Here is a 25,287-nt window from a genome sequence, read left to right on the forward strand (position 1 = left end):
TGAGTGGGGTCTGCTCAGACCACACCCTTGCCTGTCAAGACAGCCATGCAAGGAGGACCTTTGAGTCTTTGTGAGGGAACTTTGGTGGGGTTAAGGAGGTTGCAGTGTCAGCCCTAAATTTGAATTTCCTTGCTTCTCTTGGCGTGGGCTTATTCTTAATCTTCAAAAAGGAATTTTCTGTCTGGAGCAAACTTGTGGGGGAAAGAGAACATTTGTACAGAAAGAGATGTTCCTGGCAATCATGTGCTATGTTGCCTTCACACTATTAAGGAGTAGATGTTTGAATACAGCATTTTGTTTGCTTGTTTGCCTTATGGCTCAGTTTCCCCTTCTGTTTGCTTTTATAATGAAGTGCAGTCTTAGGCCCAAATCTGCCATGGAAATAATTAATAAATAATAGTTTGCAATAGTATGCATGCACATATACACACATGAAAGAGCTCTTCCTCAAAGATGCCTTTACACTTTACGGCCAACTCTTTCTAAATCACTTGTTACACACCGAGAGCAAGTCACTGAGATAATGACTTAAACAAATATTCATAAAATGGATATTGGTTCCTGAGTCTCATCTCCTAGTATCCTAAAGCCTATGATACATAGCTTCTTACAGAGAGAATTTCTTCTCACCTTGAAAACATTGCAGTAAAACCACATGTATTTTCTTGAGTTAGAAATTTATATTAGCATATTATTGATTTAAAAAGGGAGGGAGACTCCTTTTAAAAGAAATGGCTGCTTTCTTAATTGCAAGATTAAGTATGGAAGGTAAAAAAACTCATATGAAAATCAGGGTACCTTTGGTCCTTAGAAAATTGGAAAGAAAAAGATTACAGAATTACTAGATTGACAGGCTATGATCATCTCTGAAAATTGTACTTAGTAGAAAAGATTAGTGAAAATTTCTGTAAGTCTGTTAATGCTCACAAAGATTTTGAGAACTCCAGAAAGTAGGACTTTGAATAAAGTCCTTATGTGACTGAACAAATCAGCACGATTAGGCTGCCGTGGCCCAAGGGAAAAAGTGCCAAGCAGCGGACAGGGAAAATGAGTTCTAACGGACTCAGAAATGAGTTCTGCCACTTACTGACTTTGGGGTCCTTGAAGGTCCCCATATTCTTGGGGACCACGGTATCCTCCTCTGAGTAACTGAGAATTAGGAACATCAAATTCTGAGTTTTTTCCACTTAGAAAATTCCTTGACTTTATAACATTAAGAAGCTTCAATACTTAGGCAATGGAAGCTCATCGTTTCTACCAAACTCAGAGATCAGGACAGATAAAGGAGGGAAATGAAGACAGGACTCCGCGAAAGTGGTCCTTCACTCTGAGGGGAGTGATTACCTGAGGAAGAAAGAAGTGTTGATGGTCCCACTTGGGAGGCCATGAGGTCAGGCTTACTTTTCTTGAATTCCCGTGCATACTTACCACTATTATCCCTGGGCTGGCCTTCCTCCTCATTTCCTTGGAATGTGCCGTGCTCAATTATTCAGTTGGTTAAAGCTTCCAGTCACAAGTCTAAAGCTGCCTGGTATGTGCCTCCCTTGACCTGCTTTAATAACTCAATAGATTCATGTGGCTGCCAAGGCTACATTAAAATTCACCCATACAATACATTGTAATTGTAAGAACTTTCTTCCAGAAGTGTTTTTATTTTAGGATTGTTAGTGTTGTTACAAAGTATCTTTGTAGGAAAAATGTCATTATTTTATTTTGTGTTTGCTCTAGAAGTTATGAAGAAGCCAAAGATGGCAGGACCATTTCAGGGCTTCAGATGGAACATTTGGCAAACGGCATGTTTCCAAACACTTTCAAATCATTTAATTGGGTTTCTTAAGTAAACAAAAGGGTAAACACAAGTTGCTTGCCCAGTTTCTTTTTCATGCCACTTTTCAAATGAGCATTGAAAATTCTTGCAGCATTTCACATGCCAAAACTATCCTTCTTGACCTAAGTTTTGTGTTAGACGTTTGTTTCCGTATAGAGTCATAGTAGCCATACTTACGAGTTTTTGTTCTTAGTTAATGAAAAAGTTGTTATAAGGTGAAGAACCTGTCTTTCATTATGGATTCATTTTGCCGAATAAAGATTCTGATACCAATTTCAATTCTGATCACCAACAGGGTGTCTTAAAATTAAGCTCAATTCTGATGACAATATCTACCCGGAGGTAGTGAAAAATTCCACAGGTTAATTACACAAAACTATCCTCATTTCAGATGCCAATCACAAGTCCAGGTTGTTACCTGTGCTTTTGAATGACTGGCTATTAATCATATAAATTAGAGGTTCCCACCACCCCTCCATCTCATCACAGAACCCAGGAAACCAGTTTCCTTGCTAGATTACCAGTTTATTATAAAAGGATATAACTCAGGGACAGCCGGAGAGAAAGGATGCACAGAGCAAGGCATGGGGCAGGGGTGTGGAGCTTCAAGGCCCTCTCTGAGCAAGCCATTCTCCCCCAATCTCCACATGTTCACCAATCCAGAAGCTCTCTGAACCCATCTTTTTGTGTTTTATGGAGGCTGCATTACATAGGCATGATTGATCAAATATCTGATCATTGCTATTGATTCAGCCCCCAGCCTCTCTCCCATGGAGGTCAGGGAGGTGGAACTGAATCACGTGGTTGATTCTCCTGGCAATGAACCCCATCCTTAGGTGAAGTCCAAAATTTACCTCATCAGTATTACAAAAAGACACCTTTGTGCTCTCATCACTAAGGTAATTTCAAGGGTTTTAGGGAGCTCTGTACCAGAATCAGGGACAAAGACTAAATGTTTATTTCTTATTATAAATCACAATATCACAGAAAACATTTCACTTTATATTTTATAGCACTTTTATATTATAGAATCTGTCTTGGCTAAATTTGGAAATGGGATTTTGGAGAATGGAGAACTTTCAAGAATTTGGAGTCTTTTAGTAATGTTATAAAATGAAATTCAGTACTCCATGCAATACATGCCCTCCTTAATACCCATTACCGGGCTAACCCATCCCCCCACCCCCCTCCCCTCTAAAACCCTCAGTTTGTTTCTTGGAGTCCATAGTCTCTCATGGTTCCTCTCCCCCTCCGATTCCCCCCCTTCCTTTTTCCCTTCCTTCTCCTAATGTCCTCCACGCTGTTCCTTATGTTCCACAAATAAGTGAAACCATATGATAATTGACTTTCTGTGCTTGACTTATTTCACTTAGCGTAATCTCCCCCAGTCCCATCCATGTTGATGTAAAAGTTGGATATTCATTCTTTCTGATGACTGAGTAATATTCCATTGTATATGTGGACCACATCTTCTTTATCCATTCGTCTGTTGAAGGGCATCTCGGCTCTTTCCACAGTTGGGCTATTGATGTACTGTATGAGGACTAACATAACATAATAAAATTAAATTAAATTTAAAAAAAATGAAATTCAACTGAGTAAAATTTGAAGATCTTATTGGCTTTATTCCATGATTTATGCATCCAGCAGCATCCCATCTGGCAAAATCAAAGGAGCTCCAAGGAGCTGTACAAAATGGAAGGCTTTTCCGGTAGAAAGGGGGAGAGAAACAAGGAAAGAGGAGGTTGTTTCAGGCAAGGTCAACTTCCTATGGGGACAGAAGAGGTCTATCAGGTAGATTACCTCTTAGTGCTAACCAGGTACCTCCAGATTGACTGGTTAAAAGTCTCATTCCTGAAAGAGGCTGCAATTAAGTTAGGTATTGAGCCATGGTTTGCTGATATGGGGCTTAGCACAAGTGACTCCATTTTAGGCCTATTGTCTCTCTTTGATAGTAATGTGACCTTAATCTGGTACTCCTTTTACAGAAAAATCTCCATTGGATTGATTTGAGTTTTACATGAAATATACAAGAAGGCTTGGGTCTCCAATGTGCTAGAACTCTAAGAAGCTAGAGGAAAGATGATTCACTCACTGCCTTAAGGAAAATTCCCTATAAATGTTTGAATTAGCGATGCCTAAAATAAAACTTTTATAAAAAATAAAGCATAATTAAATAACATAGTATTTCCATTTAAGAATAAAATATATATATATAGTAACATATGAATGAAAACATTTTCTAGTATGCCAACAACATTGTATTCCTTTGTCTGTATGAGATATGATAACAATGTGTACCATTGCTCTATAGTTGATTTAATAAAAATATTGGGAATAGAAACGTGACCATGCGTGTTAATGCCATAGAACATTAGGCAAATTACTTTTTAAGGTCTTCAACTGGAAAGAGGTTCATTTTGTTTTGCAGTGACCGGACACTGACATTAAAATAATAGAGAGATAATTAGAATTAATAATAGCAAGTAGCATCATCTTGTCCTTTCTTTATAAATTAAAATTTAAAGCTGTTCAATATATGTAGAGTTATATATGTGGATGCTAAACCAATCTATATTCTACTATGGAAAGTGTGAAAGTCAGTCAACTTTTGAAATTGCTAGTTGCTATTGCTAAGTTATTTAAATGACCAAAAAGGCATCCATGCTAAACGTTTTTTTTTTATTTTTTTTATTGTTATGTTAATCCCCATACATGACATCATTAGTTTTAGATGTAGTGTTCCATGATTCATTGTTTGTGCATAACACCCAGTGCTCCATGCAGAATGTGCCCTCCTCGATACCCACCACCAGGCTAATCCATCCTCCCACCCCCCTCCCCTCTAGAACCCTCAGTTTGTTTTTCAGAGTCCATCGTCTCTCATGGTTCGTCTACCCCTCCGATTCCCCCCCTTCATTCTTCCCCTCCCACTACCTTCTTCTTCTTTTTTTTTTTCCTTTTTTTTTATTCTTATGTTAATCCCCATACATTACATCATTAGTTCTAGATGAAGTGTTCCATGATTCATTGTTTGTGCATAACACCCAGTGCTCCATGCAGAATGTGCCCTCCTTAATACCCACCACCAGGCTAACCCATCCTCCCACCCCCCTCCCCTCTAGAACCCCGTTTGTTTTTCAGAGTCCATCGTCTCTCATGGTTCGTCTACCCCTCCGATTTCCCCCGCTTCATTCTTCCCCTCCCGCTACCTTCTTCTTCTTTTTTTTTTTTCTTAACATATATTGCATTATTTGTTTCAGAGGTACGGATCTGAGATTCAACAGTCTTGCACAATTCACAGCGCTTACCAGAGCACATACCCTCCCCAGTGTCCATCACCCAGTCACCCCATCCCTCCCACCCCACCCCCCACTCCAACAACCCTCAGTTTCTTTCCTGCGATTAAGAATTCCTCACGTCAGTGAGGTCATGTGATACACGTCTTTCTCTGTTTGACTTATTTCGCTCACATGCTAAACGTTTTTTAAACCACTGGTGATTTTTCCAGACATCAATGAATGTGAAATTGGAGCACACAACTGTGACAGACACGCTCTATGTACCAACACGGCAGGGAGCTTCAGGTGTAGCTGCAGCCCCGGATGGATTGGAGATGGCATTAAGTGCACCGGTGGGTGGAAAAATAATTGCTTCTCGTGCGCTGCGTAGATTGTAAACATGAAAATATTAATTCTGTAAAGAAAAAGGTGTATACTACTGACTTTAAATGGGATGCTTTCTGTTCGTAATGATGTGACTGTCTTCCATAAGATCTGGATGAATGCTCCAATGGAACACACATGTGCAGCCAACATGCAGACTGCAAGAACACCATGGGCTCTTACCGCTGCCTTTGTAAAGAAGGCTACACGGGTGACGGCTTCACTTGCACAGGTAGGCTTGTGCTGGGAACCACTGCACAAATGGCCATCAGAGAAGCCAGGTGTTTCACCGTCTTTCAGACTGTCAGTTCTTCAGGTCCGTTATAGTCCATCTTTTTTTTTTTTTTAAAGATTTTATTTATTTATTCGACAGAGGGAGACAAAGTGAAAGAGGGAACACAAGCAGGGGGCGCGGGAGAGGGAGAAGCAGGCTTCCCGTGGAGCAGGGAGCCCGATGCGGGGCTCAATCCCAGGACCCTGGGATCTGACCTGAGCCAAAGGCAGATGCTTAACCATCTGAGCCACCCAGGCGCCCTACTTTTTTTTTTTTTTTTTTTAAGATTTTATTCATTTATTTGACAGAGAGAGACACAGCGAGAGAGGGAACACAAGCAGGGGGAGCGGGAGAGGGAGAAGCAGACTCCCCGCCGAGCTGGGAGCCCGATGCGGGGTTCGATCCCAGGACCCTGGGATCATGACCTGAGCCGAAGGCAGACGCTTAACGACTGAGCCACCCAGGCGCCCCTCATTATGCAGTTTTAACACTAATAGTTATAATTACAGCTGATACTTCTTAAGCTCTGCGCTCAGTGAGGAGCCTGACATGAGGCTTGATCCCACGACCCTGAGATCATGACCTGACCCAAAATCAAGAGGCAGATGCTTAACCGACTGAGCCACTCAGGGACCACAATGCTTATATATATATATATATATTTTTTTTTTTTTAAAGATTTTATTTATTTATTTGACAGAGAGAGACAAAGTGAAAGAGGGAACACAAGCAGGGGGAGCGGGAGAGGGAGAAGCAGGCTTCCCGCGGAGCAAGGAGCCCGATGCAGGGCTCGATCCCAGGACCCTGAAATGATGACCTGAGCCGAAGGCAGACGCTTAACGACTGAGCCACCCAGGCGCCCCCGTTATAGTCAATCTTTAACAGAGAAGATTGCTTATTTGAAACTACATCCCTGTGGAATGGAAATTTGGAGTCAGGTCAATTAGGGAGACCTCAGGAGCTAAATGTAGTTAAATAGTTGATCTGGGTATCGCCATACCCAGTGATGTCATTGCTTTAAAAAAATCACACTTCCTTTTATAATCCTTAGCCTGTATATTTTTGTACCCATTTCTCACCGTTGACTTGTTTTCTATGCCAAACCCGAGGGTGAGCTTGCTGTAGAAAGCTATGTAAGGAAAAGGGATTCAGACGTTCTAGATCATGATAAGATATTGAGATCCATTTCGTATGACTTGAAAGCATTAGTGTATCCTGAGCACTTTGCTCAAGACGCCATTTAAACATAAAGGAGACTAAGGCCCAGTCAGTTGATTTACCTGGAACTTTTTCAACTCGCTGAAAGTGTTTATCATATTTGAAATTGTTTTTGTCCATCCCAGTGAGGTTTTGTCATCCTAAACCTCCCGTTACCCCTTAGAAAATATTCAGAGTTTCATGTATTAGGTATATATGGTTCGTGTGTTTGATATTTAGTGCCTGTGGTTATTAGCAAAGCTCAGTAGAGATTGAGCAGACAGGAATGTTTGGCCTCCTCCATAGATGATGTTCTAGGTCTTTTGCTGCCCATCTGAGCCGAGTCTGAAACCTGAGAAATGGGCACAAATCACGGCACGTTATTCCTGTCATGCATGTGTCCTTCTGTGCACGACCTTACTCGTGAAAGCCTTAATTTGAATGATTCATTTGACTTATTCTTCCTTTTACATCATTAGGGGTAATTTAGCACTCAGGATTCTGAACCTGAACCCCATATTCATGGACTATTCAATACTACCATTCAAAGAAGGGGAAAGGATGGGTTTAGAGGTTGTCAAATAGAAACTATGATGAGACCCCGCTACACTCAGGAAGTTGACAGTGATAAAAAAATAAAAATAAAAGATCTGAGGAACTGGAAAGCTCCTAACTGGGGAAGAGTAACTTGTGTGTCTTTCTGGCTGTAGATCTTGATGAGTGCTCAGAGAACCTGAATCTGTGTGGCAATGGCCAGTGCCTGAATGCCCCGGGAGGATACCGCTGTGAATGTGACATGGGCTTTGTGCCCAGTGCTGATGGGAAAGCCTGTGAAGGTAACTGACGGGGAAGCTGCCAGGGCCCTTGCAGGGCCGGACAAACTTAGGTTATTTAAACATTCCTGATTTTTTTTTTTTTTTTTTTTTAACTGAGGTGTGTTTTGGCTTCACATCTGAGCTGGTCAGTTCAGTCCATGGAGGTACTGGGTCTCCAGCTGGACCATTTCTCTTTGCGCAGAGAAAAATCTCAGCTATTTGGCCACAAGCTGCACATCCAACCTTGGCCAGATGGTGCACGAGTACACCCGTTGGTCATTCCTATGACCAACTGAGAGAGAGGCTAACCAAGTGTGGTTAGCTCAGTGCAACCTGTTTATCCCCATCGCTAGGGGAAGGAGTTCAAAGTACTCATCCCCTGATCATGTCCCATGGAAGGATCCTCTTTAAATATGTTTTTAATCTCTGCTATGGTTTAGTTTCTAGAAATAAAAGCTTTAAAATAATAACAGAGCAGATAATCTTCTCCATATGTAGAATAATGTACTGGGCATGTCTCACATGGTCTCTAAATATATAATATATGTGAACATGGAACAGTCTTTTGCAAATCCATTCAGTAGGGGGCCCCTAGGGATAATGTTATATGTCATGCTGTCTCTCAGCACAAGGCTCTGTCTTCCTGAGGTGTTGGTCAGACAAGAAGAATCCTGGGAGCCTGTTGGCTCAGGATGGCTTCCATTAGGAAACACAAGGTTCTTCTCTTTCCCCACACTTGTCAGATTTAAGTGCATTATCCCTCACAGAGAAGAATTAGTGTCTACAGTGAACTAAAAAGATTTCAGTAGAAATAAACAAATGATAACCATTGACAGTAGAAGTTTAAACAAGACCCTGATTAATGTCTTAACTAATAATTGTTGCTTGTTAATAGGACATTAACTTAAAATCAGTCTTTAGCTATGACATGTATACTTATTCTCTCATAGGGTTCTATGTAAATACTTTTCTTTGTTATGGAACCATTAGGTGTTCTTTATACAGTTTATATTAACTATGCAGAGTTTGATATAAAATTCCTCTGAGGCAAGAAACCAGATTATGCTCTGGACCCTGTGCCTAATGCCTTGTTTACTCTTGTTACTCTGAACATCCAATCAAAACAGGTACTGTGCCACCTCTGGGAACATAAATAGTCACAGTCAGAGTTTTGCTTCTCTTCATGCTATAAGGGAAGGTTGTGTTTGTTTGTTTGTTCTTAATATAAATCATTGCCGGCAGAGGGGTTATGGCTATTTAAAGCCAGTCTCAAGGCTGCAATGTGTCCGTGTGTCAATTACCCAAGCAGGAGGTTAGCATGGGGTGGGGGACCAGGGCCTGAAAGAAGCGTTTCTGCCAACAGTAGCAAGCACCCAACGTAGCTCTAGGGATACAGAGGATTATAAAACAGATTACAAAAGTTAGCACAAAGCCTTTGTGGTTTGTAAAATTTTAACCCACTATAAAAACAGTGACTGTGTAGATAAGAACAACCAAAGAACTGGGTCTAAGGTAGCCTTTTGGACTCTTACTTCACAAAAGGGACATGGGCCTGTGTGACATACCAGAAACTCTACATACATAATGCCTAGCCTACTGCTTGGCATGTAATGGGGGCTGAAAAAAAGTGAGTTCTCACCTAAGAGGCTTCACTTACATGGCAGAGGGTCTACCAGGCTACAGGAAAAGCACCTAGATTGAGGTCAGATAGTCTTCACTTTCTTAATAACATCAGGTGATGACATTAGGCAGTTCCTTTAGCAAAGAGATAAATTTCCTTTCTCCCCCTTTGTGTCCCTCCGCCAAGATATCGACGAGTGCTCCCTTCCGAACATTTGTGTTTTTGGAACTTGCCACAACCTTCCCGGCCTGTTCCGTTGTGAGTGCGAGATAGGCTACGAACTGGATAGAAGTGGCGGGAACTGCACAGGTAAGACATCCGTTCACGTGGGAATCTGCTCCCTGCTGTCCTGGGGACCTGGCTGCTGGGCCTCACTGGGACCCCCGCCCCAAGATTACTCAGAGTCACAAAAGAAAAGGGGACGAAGCAATAGGAATCACAGGTTACACGTGAGGATGCAGAGGGAGGAGCAGCCGGCCGTTGAAGGAGCAGGGTCTGTAGCCTCACAGTCAAGCTCATGGCTGCAGAAGAAGGTTCCAGGGGCGCGCTGGCTATTAGGCTTCCCAGCTATTCCTTTTCTCCTCAGGCACATTTGCAGAGAGTTTCCTTTTGAAGGCCACGCACTGCGCTGGGGTCATGAGTTTTCTCCTTGCACTTCTCCACTGTGACACCCACTCCTTGCCACCCTGGCCTGTCTGTGGTCACCAGGGAATGTGATACAGAGAGCTCGCCTACCAATTTCTAGCATGGAGATTGTTTTCTTGTGAAGCAAGGAGCTCTCGGGGAGCATAAGAAAAAAAAATGAGAAAAGCCGTAGGCCCTCAGTAGACCGTCACTTGGTTCACTTTGGCACTGAGTTAAGACTTTGCAAGACATTTGCAATTCTCTTTCCCAGGCCACCCGTCCATTCAAGGATATTGAGGAAACGTGTTCCTTTCTGGATAGGCGCAGGATTTCAGGGGGGGAGATGTATTTTTTCCAGCTACGTAAACAAGCTATGATTCAGTGGCTCTCCAGGTTATGACCACTACCACTACCACCAAATAAATTTGGACCAGAGTCCTCCTCCCCAGACATTCTTCTCGGGTTTTTTTTCTGAAAGCTATTATGACACCAAGCTGGGCCTCTAGCACACCTCAGGAAGTTGCCTCTCCACGGCCTGTACCCCTTCCTCGGCACCCCAGAGTACCGTCAGCATCATTCTGTCTGACCTTATTTCCCTTTAGTCTGCCCTGTCCCTCCAAGTTCACATGCAATCGGAACAAATGAATTGTCTGCTGTGGAACCTACAGGAGGGTTACAAGGTCCAAGGCAGGGTGGGAGGGAAGCCCAAGGAGGAGGTATCCTCCTCATTCCCCATTCTCTTCTCTCTGAGTCAGGTTGTCTGTTCTTGAGTATTTCACGAGTGTTCAAAACAGACAAAAGGATTATGCAGGGTGCAATGTGCCAAAATCCATGTCCTCAATCTGGAATTCTGCACATATTTTTGGAATAGAAACTGAAAGGGAAATATTCCACACAGCACCAGTGATGGGAGAGTGACTCTTAGCCAGCTTGAAGGAACATGCTAAGCCTTGTGCATGCATCTGTGCTCATACTCAGCTGCACCAAGGCAAGCATGCCCAGTTGGGGAAGCGGCAGAAGTTGCCTGCTCCTAAGGGTTCCCTGGGACATCTTGCTCTAATTTGATGAAATAACAAGCCACACATATTAAATATATTTTCTTAAAACCTGTGTCTGAATTTTTGGTTGACCGAGGTCACAGTAGTGTTTTGCTTTCAGTTACCTTGACTGGAATATTTTTCCTCGTTCCAAAGTTATATTTTCTCCTGATGACAAATTTGAATGCTAAATGTGTTCCAGGGGAAAAAGACCAAAGACTATGACATATTTCCTTCCTGAGGGGTTTTATTTCAGAAGTGGAAGACTGTGTATTTCTAGGTGTAATTATAGCTAGTAACTCTTAAAATTCTTATTGGGAGCCCCAGACCCGGAGCTACCGTTTTATGGTGATGTCTGCCCCCACACTGGCTGATAAGTGTGCCCCTTGCTGTTTGGTTTTAGATGTTAATGAGTGTCTGGATCCAACCACGTGCATCAGTGGGAACTGCGTCAACACCCCAGGCAGCTATACCTGCGATTGTCCCCCTGACTTTGAGCTGAACCCAACCCGAGTTGGCTGTGTTGGTAAGATCTTAAAACTTCTTAGAGAAGTATATTTTTATTTTTAAAGCAGCCTTGAGCATTCCACTCTCAAATTTTAAAAAAGTAATAATGTAAAGATTTCAACATTTCCTAAATCGGGCTTATACTCTCAGTTATTTTTTTTCTATAGGTTAAAGTCCCAGTATATGTGTTTGGGCACTTTTTTTAGTTTCCTAAGAAAGTAAATTATGGTTTTTAAGCAGTTTCTGAGACGGATTTGAATTTTCAATCCTCACCTAGAGAGAATCTTCCTGACACTCTTTTGTTCATATATGGTAAATAGATACGCGCTCTGGGAATTGCTATCTGGATATTCGACCTCGAGGAGACAATGGAGATACAGCCTGTAGCAATGAAATTGGAGTTGGTGTCTCCAAGGCTTCCTGCTGTTGTTCTTTGGGTAAAGCCTGGGGTACTCCTTGTGAGCTGTGCCCTCCTGTGAACACATGTAAGTGTACATCCTCCTGTTTATTATTATTACTCCCGCTCAGGCCAGCTCTCCTTTCTAGATCACAGGATGGAAACCACAGAGGGGGAGAGTTGCCACCAGTCTCTACTTTTTGGTCAGGGAAGGGAGATCAAAACTCTCAGCCCCACTGAGGGACCCCACTCCCAATTTGGGTGTCAGAAGTGTCCCCAGTTGGCTTGTACTAAAAGGTCAGGTGGGGCAGGCCACATCTCACTTCTTTCTGAGTGGAAAGTAGACAGCATTATTTTAAAGAAGACTTTCCAGCGAGGTTACTTACAGAATATTTGCTTACCTTCCAAGGAACACATTGATTGATCTCTTCTCTCATCTATTAGCTAGTTTTCAAAATCTCTAGGACAGACTAGGGTGTCCCTGGGTGAAAGAGAAGCAATTAGTCAAGTAAATATGAGAGGGAAGACTATTTCTATTCTTGTGATATGACTTGAAAGAAAGCTTTAGAATGTGGTTGTAAGGACAGAAATAAGTCTTCTAAAAAATATAAAAGGCTTCTCATTTTTCTAAGTGGGTCCTATATCAGGATTCAGAGTCAGATATAGCTTCTTAGGCAAAGGTTAGTGGTGCTGTTAATAGTGTATATTGGGATAGGTACAGAGTCTTTCCTTGCTGAAGGGTCATTTATTCACTTGTTCTAAAATTATTTGCTGAGTACCTAGAGTGTACACTTTGGGTGTGCAAAGATGAATTAGACTAGGTTCTGCCTTCCAGAAGTGTACAGTCTAGCAAAATACCATCCAGACAGAAAAGTTATAATTCAGTGTAGGTCTCAATAAGAGAAGAAAAAACAGACACAGTGCCATAAGCAGGAGAAGGAGCACTCCTGGTTCCCATTAGGACTCTATCACCCACCACCCATGTCACTTTGGGCCAGTTACTTAGAAAGATTGAGTTTCCTCATTCATATAATGCCTTATAGGATTAAAAGAAGTCATTCTTGTGGCGCCTGGGTGGCTCAGTCCTTAAGCGTCTGCCTTCGGCTCAGGTCATGATCCCAGGGTCCTGGGATCGAGCCCCGCATCAGGCTCCCTGCTCCGCGGGAAGCCTGCTTCTCCCTCTCCCACTCCCCCTGCTTGTGTCTCTGCTCTCACTGTCGCTCTCTCTATCAAATAAATGAATAAATAAATCTTTAAAAAAAAAAAGAAGTCATTCATGTCCAGGATATTAAGGCCACAGGGATGAATGCTTACTTAGCAGGCACCTCCTTCTCTCTTCCCTTAAGAAAGGGAAGTCAGTTCTGAATGGCAGAGGTAGTGATGACTTTGGGCATTTTTTTAATTGTCCTTGAAGGAAGGGTGTGACCTGAAGGAGAAGACTAAAAAGAGTGGATGTTTGCAGGAAGGGGAGGAAAGAACAAAAGAAATAGGGGGATAGTTAATTTCATTGATGTTGAAAGAAGCAAGCCAAGATGTTTAAGTAGGAGAGTCAGCTCTATTGATTAATAATGATTGGCAAAGCAATAGAGGTCCATACTACCCCAAACTGGATCAGAGCTAGAACTGGAATATATATACATGTATACATTTAGGCATACACACATAGCATTTCAGAAAGCCAGGAGAGGGATTATCAGATTTGGAAAGACCATGATGATTATGAAAGAGCTGATTCTTACCGAAGCTCACCAGGATGACACAGCAGATTAGGTTCATTCTTATTCACGTGTTCCTGTATATATCACACCACTGGTGCACGGCACTGAAAAAAAGGTTTTTGCGTGAAATATTTGAATGACAGAATTAATGGAGGGAATCAAAGGATGCTGTACAAAGTTGGTTTAGGAAACCAGGGGAATCAGTACTGCCCTCCACAGAAACAGAGGAGCAAGACAGATCTCTAGGCATTAAAGAGTAAAGTGGGATGGGAGGGGCGCCTGGGTGGCTCAGTAGGTTAAGCTCTTGCCTTCAGCTAGGGTCATGATCCCAGGGTTCTGGATCAAGCCCCACATTGGGGTCCTTGCTCAGCTGGACCTTCTGCTTCTCCCTCTGCCCTTCTCCTCAGCTTGTGTTCTCTCTCTCTCTAGCAAATAAATAAAAATCTTAAAAAAAAAAAAAGAAAAGAAAAGAAAGAAAAGTGGGGTGGGAACCAAGAAAGAACAGCTTTTCCTAAGTTTCTGTTTGGAAAGGGTTTTGGAGACAGGCCGATTAACGTTATTAAGAAAGGAATTACAGCCTTACAGAAGAAGTAAAGCTGAACAAAACATGAAAATGGAGGAGTTTGTTAGAAAATAAAAAGGGGAAGAAAATCTTTACAAAGAAATAGTGACAGCGATAGGGAATAAAATAGTTCCCAAGAACATGAGGCCAGGAGAGTAAGTGGGGGGGGGGGGGGTCCAAAAACTAGGGACAGTGGGCTGACACTTATTTGGCGCACATAGTAAAAGCCATAACACGTATACACAAAGTTGTTAACTTGCTTAAGATGGGTGGGGTAAGTGCTAAAGATTCCTGAAAATGAATATTTTCAGTTGGATACGTCAGTCTTTCTCTTGAGAACACTATTTCTAGAAGTGTTTGATTCAAAAGAACTCAATTTGATTTTTTGTTTCAATAGCTGAGTACAAAATTCTTTGTCCTGGAGGAGAAGGTTTTCGGCCCAATCCTATCACTGTGATATTGGAAGGTAATTCTGTATCCTTGATCTTCAAGTATGCACATTTTGAACTTCCTCGGGTTTATTGACAATGCTGAAGAAATGCCGTTGTTTTCATTGTGATAGACATTGATGAGTGCCAAGAACTCCCGGGACTGTGCCAAGGCGGGAAATGTATCAACACATTTGGCAGTTTCCAGTGCCGCTGTCCAACTGGTTACTACCTGAATGAAGATACCCGAGTGTGTGATGGTAAGTGGTCCTGATAGGATGATGAGTTCTTTCAACTATTGAGACCTGACCCCAAAAGCCAGCATAGAATCACCAGTAAAACTAAGAATTTAGCAATATAGCGCAATGGTCTAGACATGAACATAGCTAGCTGCACAAGGGGCAGCTTGCATTGTTACTGACATGCTATCATTTCCTGTACACCTCAAATCTTCCTCTTTTTCTAAGAAAAGTGGAGTTTTATTATCTTGGGCCATAGTCTCACTTATGTCTGCAGTTTTCTGGATACTTTAGAAAAGCCATTTCTGTTAGAGTGGCACAGACTCATTTCAGTGACTTCTGTATTCTGGGAGGTTCTTAGTTCCTCTTCTTCCTGTTCTTCACAATTTATCATCTGTACTAATGCAGCAAAATGAGCTTCCCTTAAAAAGGCAGCCTCTTTGGTTTTATGATGGAAGTGGTAACTCCTGTTCATCCTGTGTTAATGGAAAGATGGGGACATTGACAACTTTTGGCTTTCAGAGCACTTTGACTGTAGACCAGGGTGGGAGAGATGGTTTTCTTCTATATGTTCTATATGCAGGAGTCGCACAACTAGTTAGGGAAGATAACTCCTTGTATCCTGGAGGAGAAACATTCCTTTGGATCTCCAAAAGGCTTGATAGGTGACCTCGATAAGTGGCAACCTCATTGGGTATTAGTTGAGTATATGACACAGTTGAGTATATGACATATAGTTGAGCTATATGACACAGCTCTAAGACCCCTGTAATGAACAAAGATTAGAATCAACCCCTATGTTTGAAAATGGGGATAGAGGTATGAAATACCTACCTCCATACTACCTTACCAATGCAGATTCATGAAGCCAATGGTTGATGGCTTCAGGATATATCATATCCTTCCATCAATTTTGAGAACATTTGAAGTATTAGCTGTCTTTCTGAAGGATAGTTGAGAATTATAATTTGTCTGCATTTCCATCTTTGCATGCCTTTGAGGATGTTACGGACTCATTTACTAGGAACTCATATCAGAAGGCAAAACCTCTTTTTCCAGAACTTCCTTTCCTGAAAACACACACACGAGCATAGACAAAGGACATTGATGAATTAAACATCAATTTTTCTCATCCAGATTTCCAAGTGCTCCTAGGGATTTTCTCCACCATTGTCAGCATTTATAGGGACACTGAGTCTCAGACCATTCCACAGAGTAAAGTTTTCCTATTCACATGCCATTTTCTCTTTGGATTCCAGATGTGAATGAATGTGAAACCCCCGGAATTTGTGGTCCAGGAACATGTTACAACACTGTCGGCAACTATACCTGTATCTGCCCCCCAGACTACATGCAAGTGAATGGGGGAAACAATTGCATGGGTAAGTCCAGGCTTTCCTGAACCATGAAAGTTTGGTCCTCATCTGCAAGGCCAGCCATTGGTCCTTAGTGTTACGTTACTCATCAGACCGAGTGCTGCCTGCCACCCTTTTGCTATCTTTGTGAAAGCCTCCTCCCTTGTAAACCGTAAGCTTGACCTTTCTTCCCCACCTTGTGTGGGTGGTTGGGAGTTTTCTTTAAAATGTAATGTTGGAAAATCCCAAACAACAGCTTCATAGTACTTCTTTTGTTTGACTTTGGGTGTATCTTTATACAATTATATTTACAGCACTGACCTACAGCATTAAAACATCATGAGTCGGAAATGAGAAAATTGCTGCCAAATAGCAGTGGAGAATTGTTACTAAGAGACTGGGTGGAGAGTCGTGTAAAGTTTATTAATGCTGCAGCTCCATAATGACTTCGTTCTGTGGCACAAAATACCAGGGAATACATTTCTCAAAGTTCCCTTTCTGAGAGCAGCATATGTGGATAGAAAATTGTGTAAGGGCAGGCTATTCCTGCAAGTTGCAATAAAATCCAAAAGAAGTGCAGTCCTTGAGTATCCCCTTAGAAATCTGTCGTGCTCTCCCTGTGACATCACCAACCGCTTCGCTCTAGATATGAGAAGAAGTTTGTGCTACAGAAACTATTATGCTGACAACCAGACCTGTGACGGGGAACTTTTGTTCAATATGACGAAGAAGATGTGCTGTTGTTCCTACAACATTGGCCGAGCCTGGAATAAGCCCTGTGAACAGTGTCCCATCCCAAGCACAGGTGAGTTGCACCATTGCCAAAACCGTAGGTTGATAAATTATGCATGGGCTGTTGGGGAAATGAGTCTCAACAAGGGAAGAGAAGGGTTCATTGTTTACCCTCCTAAGCAAAGATTCGCTCACAGAGGCGAATGTTTAAACTCACAGTTCTGGCTGAAAATGGAGTCACAGAACACACTTTCTAACTTGTACGCTAGTTCATTCACCAGACTTATAGACTCAGCATATCATAAAAATATAAACATTGTAATTGTTATGGCATTCACCATGTAGCTAAAAGACTGGAAACATTAGGCGAAGCAATATGACAGATAGGTGAGCCATATTCCTATTATCCTTACTTATTTGTAACTGGTCTTGTTCCAAAAAGAATTTAAGGCAACCCACAAAGATTTGAATGTAAAATAAGAAGGCCTAAGGCAAATGGCAAACAAGGGTAAGAAACTTGGAGCAAGGAGCGAGGCTAATATGCAAAAATCCAAGCTGGGAATTTCTACACACTTGCCAAAGATGAGCAATAAGTTTGGCTCCAAAATTCCTAGCAGCTCATATAAAAAGGGAACGATAATCAAGTCTAAGAGTCTCAATGACTATAAAGCAAACCTAACACCATGCGAAAGCACAACTCTTCTTGAGAGAAATTTTTTCTTATATCCTCATAGAGAAAAATCTATATGATGTTATTTGTTTTAAAAAAGTCTAACCCATGCCCTTGGAGTAAATGAAGTGAATTGGTGCATGGTTCTTATATCAGCTGGTAAATGATGACATCATCAGTTAGAGTGAATGACTGTGATGTAGTTATTGATTAGAACATTCTTTAGTACCTACTCCATTCCCCACAGTGATCTGGAAGATATTAAATCTCTTGTCTGGTGTTATCTGACAATGCATAAAATAGAATATTCTTTTTTAGTGAAATATATCAGTTTGTCCATTGTTTACTCCAGAAATAATATAATCATCATCACTCAGAATTACCAAGAATTATCTCCAGTCTGCAAGATGTCTCTAACCAGGGGTTGGCAAACTACAGCCCATGGACCAAATCCAGCCCACCACCAATATTTGTATGGCCCAAAAGCTAAGAATGGTTTTTACATTTTTAAAATGGTTGGAAAATATCAAAAGAATAGTAGGTCATGACCTGAAAAGCATATGAACTTCCAATTTTCATGTCTGTAAATAAAATTACATTAGAACACAGCCATACTAATTTGTTTACTTATTTTCTATGGCTGCTTTCATGGAATAGTTGAGCAATTTTAATAGAGACTGCACAGCCTGCAAAAACTAAAATATTTACTCTTTAGCCCTTTAAGAAGAAAATTGCTAACCCCTGCTTTTGACCAATGGGCTTCAAATCTTTTGATTACACATACCTACCAGTAAAAAAGCTGGAGGTTACGTGTACTTGGTGTGTACTCCATGTACGTATGTCTATATATATTTTTTCAATTAGATCGAAAAATGCATTTATTATTGCATTTGTTATTTTCACAAAGTGTTCTATTAGAAAATATGCACAAAATTTTTTAAATTAGATTTTACAAAGAGAAATAGAAATCCTAGTATTTTTTTTTTTAATCTTAATGGATCATTGTTCCCCTACAAACTGCCTTGGAAACCCCTAATAAAGACTACCATTTACTTTCAGAGATATCTGAGTTTTTAAGAACTTAAGTATTCTAAATACCAAATGCAAGATTTCTTCTTCATGTTGAATCTTGGCCAAATCTAGTCATGGCTTTTCATTAGGTATATAGTCTGCACATGTTTTGAGATTCCTGAAATTTTTCTGGATGACCAATGTCAGCTGGTACTATACTTGTTAGAAGCAGGCACTCGTATCAAGGAAATTTCGATACATTTTCATTAAAATACTTCCAGAAACCTTTTATAATTTTCAGCGTGTTTGACCAATAGCGCAATGGCCCCCTTGAGCTTAGATCGAAGCCATGCTCTATCAGTTACAGTCGGGATCTGCAATTACAGGACCTCGGACTTAAAAGGAACTGCAGATGACACTTCATTCATCCTTTATTATCAACTTTGACGAATTTGGGCGCATGAGAGGAAGATAGAGAGTCGGGGGAGGGAGAGAGAAAGAATGAGAGAGCTGCACCAAATGAAATCCAGCTCCCCAAATTGAAGTAATGACATAAGTTGGTTGTTTCAACTGAATTAGTCATTAATAGACCTGATGTCAAGAACTTGGCTAGATTTGCTATGGTCTCCCCCGATCTACTGAGGAAATGGCTTTTGTAAGCATTCCTCAAATCCTAGATCCCTTAATGCGAGTGGAAAGAGACACTCTTGCCAGTCCCTGGGTTCAGAGCTAAACAACATCCTTCTAGAAACCCAAATTCCTACAGGCAAGCTCATACAAATGTGTGGGCTGTGATGTGGAGACCTCTGCTTCTTCTTCAGTAATACGTCAACATGAGTTCACTTTTCATTCAGTGTTTGCCTTAAGGGCAAGGTTACAACATCTGGGGAACTTTCAGATTTATTTATTATTTTAAATTCCTCAAAATACAGATAAATATTTTTGAAGACGTTCTTTCAGCCCAGTCATCGCTCTTTGCTGACCCTTATTCTCGCCCCTCTCTCCCCATCTTTGTTTAATCACTGCAGATGAATTTGCTACGCTTTGCGGAAGTCAAAGGCCAGGCTTCGTCATTGACATTTATACCGGGTTACCTGTTGGTGAGTTATGGTGCCATTGTTGGAATTTTCTGGTTTTGCCTTTGTGTTTAAGAAGGGGAATACACACCCTTATTTTCTCAGTTTGCTTTTTTTTTTTTCTTAGAAGGAAAAAATAGTTAAACAATGCCATTTAGCTTTATTGAAACACTGATTCTTAGTTTGAAACAAAGTGCAAACACTCTGTGAAGCTCCACCTACTTGGCAGCAACATTTGTTGCTCGTGATTAAGGGGGCTGGAAAGCTTCTCACACAATTACAGTCAAGCCTAGTTAAACCAACCCTAGGCATCAACAAAGAGAGATTCTGGGAGTGGGGCCAGTTGATGTTTGATTTGACTCTATTTCCCGATCTTTCCTTCTGACTAAGATGTGAGTGTAATATGACTTTTCATACCGATCTTTATGTGTAGGTTATTCACCAAAGCCCTTTTGGGGATCAGTTTTATCTCACATGGAATCTCCTCAGGTCATCATCTGCTTTGGGAATTTCAGACGTGAAAAAAAAAAAAAATCTTGCCAATCGGAGGCCCCGTCTGGTAACTGGAGCAGAGACCACTAGAGCACTAGAGACTAGAGATGCTTGTGCAAGATTCAGAAGTATTGCAGGCGTTCAGCCAACGGCGGCAAGGCCTTTGTGGTTTAAAAGCAAATAACATAAAAGTAGATGGAAAGCTATTGCATTCTCAGACTCTTTCCCCAGTGTGATTTATATGCATCCTTAGATGCCCCTCCTAAGTCTGAGCAATTGTGTCTAGTAGCAAACATCACCTCTTGCTTTGTTCCACCATATTCCTAATAAGTAAACTGAAATCCACATCAGCCTTTCCAATGACCTTGTTTAAGAAAACAAGGGTCTGGTCCAGCAATCAGCCTGACTCCCTTAGTGCCAAATCCATATGGCTCCACAGTCTAGTCAACGTCCAAAGAAACTTCATGGTTTGGAAGGAAAAGCTGCTAAATGACATTGGCATGAAACACCTGGCCCTCGCTGCTTTGTTTTTCCCTTTCCCAAAACAGATCTTTTCATCTCCCTTGAATCTCTGATCCAAAGATAAGTGGTCTTTAATAGTAAGGGTTCTCCATGGACAGACCAGGCATGTCCCCCAGCAAGGCCTGCCCTCCAAGGTTGGCAGCAGGCAAATATTCGAGAAACAGCATCAACATCATCCACCAGTCAAGCTGGAGACGTCTCAGACATCATGTATTCCAAATGCATTGCTTTACAGCTGAGGGGACAGAGGCCCAGAGAGGGTAAGGGACTCAGCCGAGGTCACCTAGCTAATTAATAACAGAGCTGGGACCCAAATCCAGTCCTGACTCACAGCTTGCTTTGCCTCAAGCTCTTGAAAGCTGGAAATGTGATAGTTAGCAATATACTTATTGTTACCAAATTCCACCGTGACAAAATATTTAGATGACTGAGAAACTTTGTTTTATTTGAGCTTTATACTCTCCTTCTGAAAGGTCTTAAGATTATTGGCATATAGAACCCATTTCGTATGGGGTTAAAACTATAGCAAGTTTATTAATCTTGTCTTAAAATATAAACTTCTCCAAGTTGAAGTTCAAATGAAATCCAGACAGGAAAAGAAAATACAGTTTTTAATATATCCTTTTGCTTTTTCATGCCCAACAATGGCTAGAAATTTGACCCAGTCTGTTATTGTTAAACTTGATAATACATCACTTATATTTAAAATAAATGAATGTGAATATAATGTTTCATGTTTGAACTAAAAGAATGTCATCTGAATTTTTGTTTGTTTGTTTGCTGATAGCACACAGTTGTGATGTTACTTTGCATAACCTCTTAAGAACATGAATGACAAATGTGTGAAAAATCCAAAAACATAATCACCTGTATTCAAAATAAGAATATACACTAAGCTGTTTTTTCTATTAAAGAGATCAGTTTGCCTTCAAACAAAATCAAACCCTTCAGAAAAGGGTCTAAAATAAGCCTGTGGTCTGTCAAATTTCTCCTTCAAAGCAGGCTGGCTTTAGAGTATGATTATTCTGGAATGTGATAGCTCTTGTAGGCTCCACGTACAATGTGGCCGTCTTCTGATGACTCAGGCAAACAGACATCCTTGCAGAGGCTCCTGACTATAATATGTCAATGGAACTACCTCAACAGCCTGGTAACAGATACCTGGTGGATTGGGAAGACCGGGGCTTTACATCCCCTCCCAGCTTCTGAAGTGTTTTGCGAAACTCCAGCAAGGGGTGGTGGTGGGGTCCTCCAGGATAACAAGTAATTCAATTATGGTTTTGTGAAACTGTGATGTGGAGAAGCCTGAGGGCAGATTCCTGGTACCAGATCCTGACTCTGCCTCTTCTTAGCTGTGTAATCTCTGGCAAGTTCCATCCGCTGGCTTGGCCCCAGTTCCATCATCTGCACAGTGATGGTAGTAGTCACAGTACCTGGGGACCATCTCTTAGAGTGGTTGTGATGATTCAGTGAGTAAATCCAGGATGAATGCTGAGAAATAGGCCAGATATACAGCAAGTGAGACCCTGTTAACACTCCTACTACTATAATCCTCAAAGACACTGAGTGGCTGGGAGCTGAGAGCAGGTCAGACAGAGTGGACCACCACGCCCGTGAGGAGGTGAGACCTGCCCACAAGTCCTCCTCATCAGTGGGCCAGCCCTGCTTTAAAAGCCGCCTGTGTTCTGGCTCTGCTGTCATTCCTACTTTGGTCTGGTTTTACTGCTCACCAATCCAACTTCCAGATACTGGTTCTTAATTTACCACATTTTAATGGACTCCAGTGGCATGCTAGGGACCGGTAAAACCGTGGTGTCACAGCCAGCCCCAGCCTCTGGCCTTCGGAAGCCACAATCTGTGGCAACAGAACAGTCCTTCCTCAGTGCTGGCCCCCACAGTCACCATGGGCCCAGCTTACACTCTCAGACCTAACTTACCCACTTCTCAAAGCCACGTAGAGGAGGAAGGGGGTGTTGAAGGGGAATTTGAAAGATCCAAGTCGTCTATGACCATGGGCTCCTCTGTGCTTCACCAGCTCTCCTTTCCCATGCTAGCCAAACCCCACCACACACTTTGGGCAGAGAGGCCACTTATTCTCAAAAGTCCCATTATTCTACTCATCTGGTACATAGTGCCCAGTGGGTACCAAGATGGCCCCTACCTGGACAAAGCTGATGTTCTGAAACAAAACCAAAAAGACAGACACTACATCCAGGTACTAAATCTTGACAGAGTGTCTGAAAAGCAGTTTATTATTTTGATTTGATATTGATTGACATCCCCCATTTCCATCACCACTACCTTAACACCCCCCCCCCCACCCGAACACCCATGCACTTTCTCTGTTTTGGTTTTGGACCTTATGTAAACACTGAGTTAGAAGCTGCTGGCTTTCAGCGCCCATTTACCCTGCACAGAGATCATGCACCACGGCATCACTCATGTGGGGCTGCTCTGCTTCCAGATATTGACGAATGCCGGGAGATCCCAGGGGTCTGTGAAAATGGAGTGTGTATCAACATGGTTGGCAGCTTCAGATGTGAATGTCCAGTGGGTTTCTTCTATAATGACAAGTTGTTGGTTTGTGAAGGTAAGTGATGTTACTATATCATGTCCAGAAATGAGCCAACTGGCGAGCTACTTGCCCACATAGACTTGGCCAATTTCACAACATTGGAATTTCAGAAATCCATCAAGCTCTAACAGTAGTGTAGGGCACCATGCGGAGCATCATTTTTTCATGCAAAAAATTCCCCTAACTCCCAGTGGAAAAAGCGGGCGAACATTCCCCAGCCCTGCCCAACCCCCCTCCCCGACACACAATGGATTAGATTTCCCAGCTGATATAAGAAAGCCTTGAGTTCCTGGGTGTGTCACACAGATTGCTTTTGTTTCACACTGCTTGAAAGTGAGCATGGGTGGTGGGCGGTCATCTTTACTTGAATCTCAAAATTAGTGCTCTCTTCCACTCGGAGCCTGTGCTATTCCCAAGTGAAAACAAGGTTAATGCAAATATTCCAAATGCATGAGAGAATTCCAAATGGCAAGAACAGCAAATTCGATTTTATATGAAGAATGTTGGCCTGTGTGCAAGTGGTCCTTTTTTCATTTTCAAATTACCTCCCCTTGCCATGTGGATGTACTGTGATTCTGTGCATTCCTCACAGCACTTCATATTTTTCCTACATCTGGGGAAGATAGTGTACTTTTACATTTTAGTAAAAGGGACATTACTGGTTATTAAATATACCATGTGCCCTCGGATAGCTGGAATAATTGTCTATTTAATACTTAAACTTTGGGCCTCTTGCAGAGTTTTTGTTCATGTCAGAGAGGGTTATTACCCCTTATAGCATGTGTTAGAGCACATATGTCAACATTTTAATGTTAAAAAACCTTTTTTTTTTTTCCCCTAAACTAGGGACAAACTCACAGCCCATGAGTAAAGTTATGGTCCTCAGCACATGCTTGTTAAATTCTCCAGCCTCACCAGGCTTTCAGTTACTGTGGCCAAGTGGGTGCAAGTCCCTGATTCTGCCTGCTGTGGTTGGTGGGGGCAGGGAATGGGGTGAGAGCCATTTAGAGCCTTCCTCAGGAAATAGTCATCTCAGGCCTTTGCCCTGGCCCCTGTGCTTTGGAAGGCCATCAAGGATCAGGTGTCTGGAGAGGAAGCAGGAGAGGAAGCGTGATGCAGCAGAAAAGAAAGGAGCCCACAGCAGATGAGCAGATAATCTAACATTGGCTGTCTTCCTCATAGCCAGTCTTCCCTCTTTCATACCTGCCTAGGATGCCTGCCCCCTTCCTGGGGCCTCTGTTGTTCTCTTCCATTTAGAGATCCCAAACCTATAGGCATGGCTCCCCATGACTGCCAAGTCAACCTAGCCCTTGCTATCCACCTGAGATTGAAAACCCTCAGTTGTACCAACATAAGGCACTTTGCTGTCAAGGTAACAGTCAGTGGATATTGAGATTACAAAACATTCCAGCTTTTGGGTTCCATTTCACAGGATATACGTCAACAGGGTGAATGTTTCATCCAGGGTCAACCACTTCCCAGCACACTCTTAGCTCTCAGAATCAGAAAACAAAGGTCGATTTCATACACACCTCAGTAACACTGAAATTAGAATGGATTCCAGAAGGGAGTTAGGGAACATCCATGCATCCATTCTCCCCAACTATGCATATAATCCCAAGCAAGTCATCTGATCCTCCATAGAAATGCTTGTCTGTGATACCATTTGGCTTCTCCACAGACTGGCTACCTCTATGTTTCTGTATGCTCGTAAGACCAGGGCAGACCTGCTCAGTGAGGTGGTGCTGGTCTTGGGTCCACTGTAACCCAAGGCAGGCATACTTCTACTGTTGCCCAGAGAGGCACACCCCACCCCACATTAGCCAGAACCCCCCCACTGACGAACAGTCGTCCTGAGGTTTCCCGCCACAAAAGCATACACCTGTGAGGCATCAGTTGCTGTATTTGCCGCCCCCTTGTGGGAACTTCTTTGGCTGAGCCC

The 25,287-nt window shown here is 42.1% G+C and overlaps 1 protein-coding gene across 1 annotated transcript in view; it reads left to right on the plus strand.

Annotated features, from left to right (window-relative positions):
• Positions 1-25,287, plus strand: part of FBN1 (fibrillin 1) — a 229,046-nt gene that overhangs the window by 162,740 nt on the left and 41,019 nt on the right. Inside the window, exons 32-43 of the mRNA XM_045900130.2 lie at positions 5,340-5,462; positions 5,603-5,725; positions 7,675-7,800; positions 9,587-9,709; positions 11,465-11,587; positions 11,889-12,053; positions 14,643-14,711; positions 14,808-14,933; positions 16,172-16,294; positions 16,914-17,072; positions 19,709-19,780; positions 23,235-23,360. Coding sequence (XP_045756086.1) covers positions 5,340-5,462; positions 5,603-5,725; positions 7,675-7,800; positions 9,587-9,709; positions 11,465-11,587; positions 11,889-12,053; positions 14,643-14,711; positions 14,808-14,933; positions 16,172-16,294; positions 16,914-17,072; positions 19,709-19,780; positions 23,235-23,360 — 1,458 coding nt within the window. The remainder of the gene's footprint in view (positions 1-5,339; positions 5,463-5,602; positions 5,726-7,674; positions 7,801-9,586; positions 9,710-11,464; positions 11,588-11,888; positions 12,054-14,642; positions 14,712-14,807; positions 14,934-16,171; positions 16,295-16,913; positions 17,073-19,708; positions 19,781-23,234; positions 23,361-25,287) is intronic.

Source organism: Mirounga angustirostris, unplaced genomic scaffold (genome assembly GCF_029215605.1).
Source record: "Mirounga angustirostris isolate CCGP_5_RB_7025 unplaced genomic scaffold, mMirAng1.0.hap1 SCAF_9, whole genome shotgun sequence".
In the NCBI taxonomy this organism is placed as follows: Eukaryota; Metazoa; Chordata; class Mammalia; order Carnivora; family Phocidae; genus Mirounga; species Mirounga angustirostris.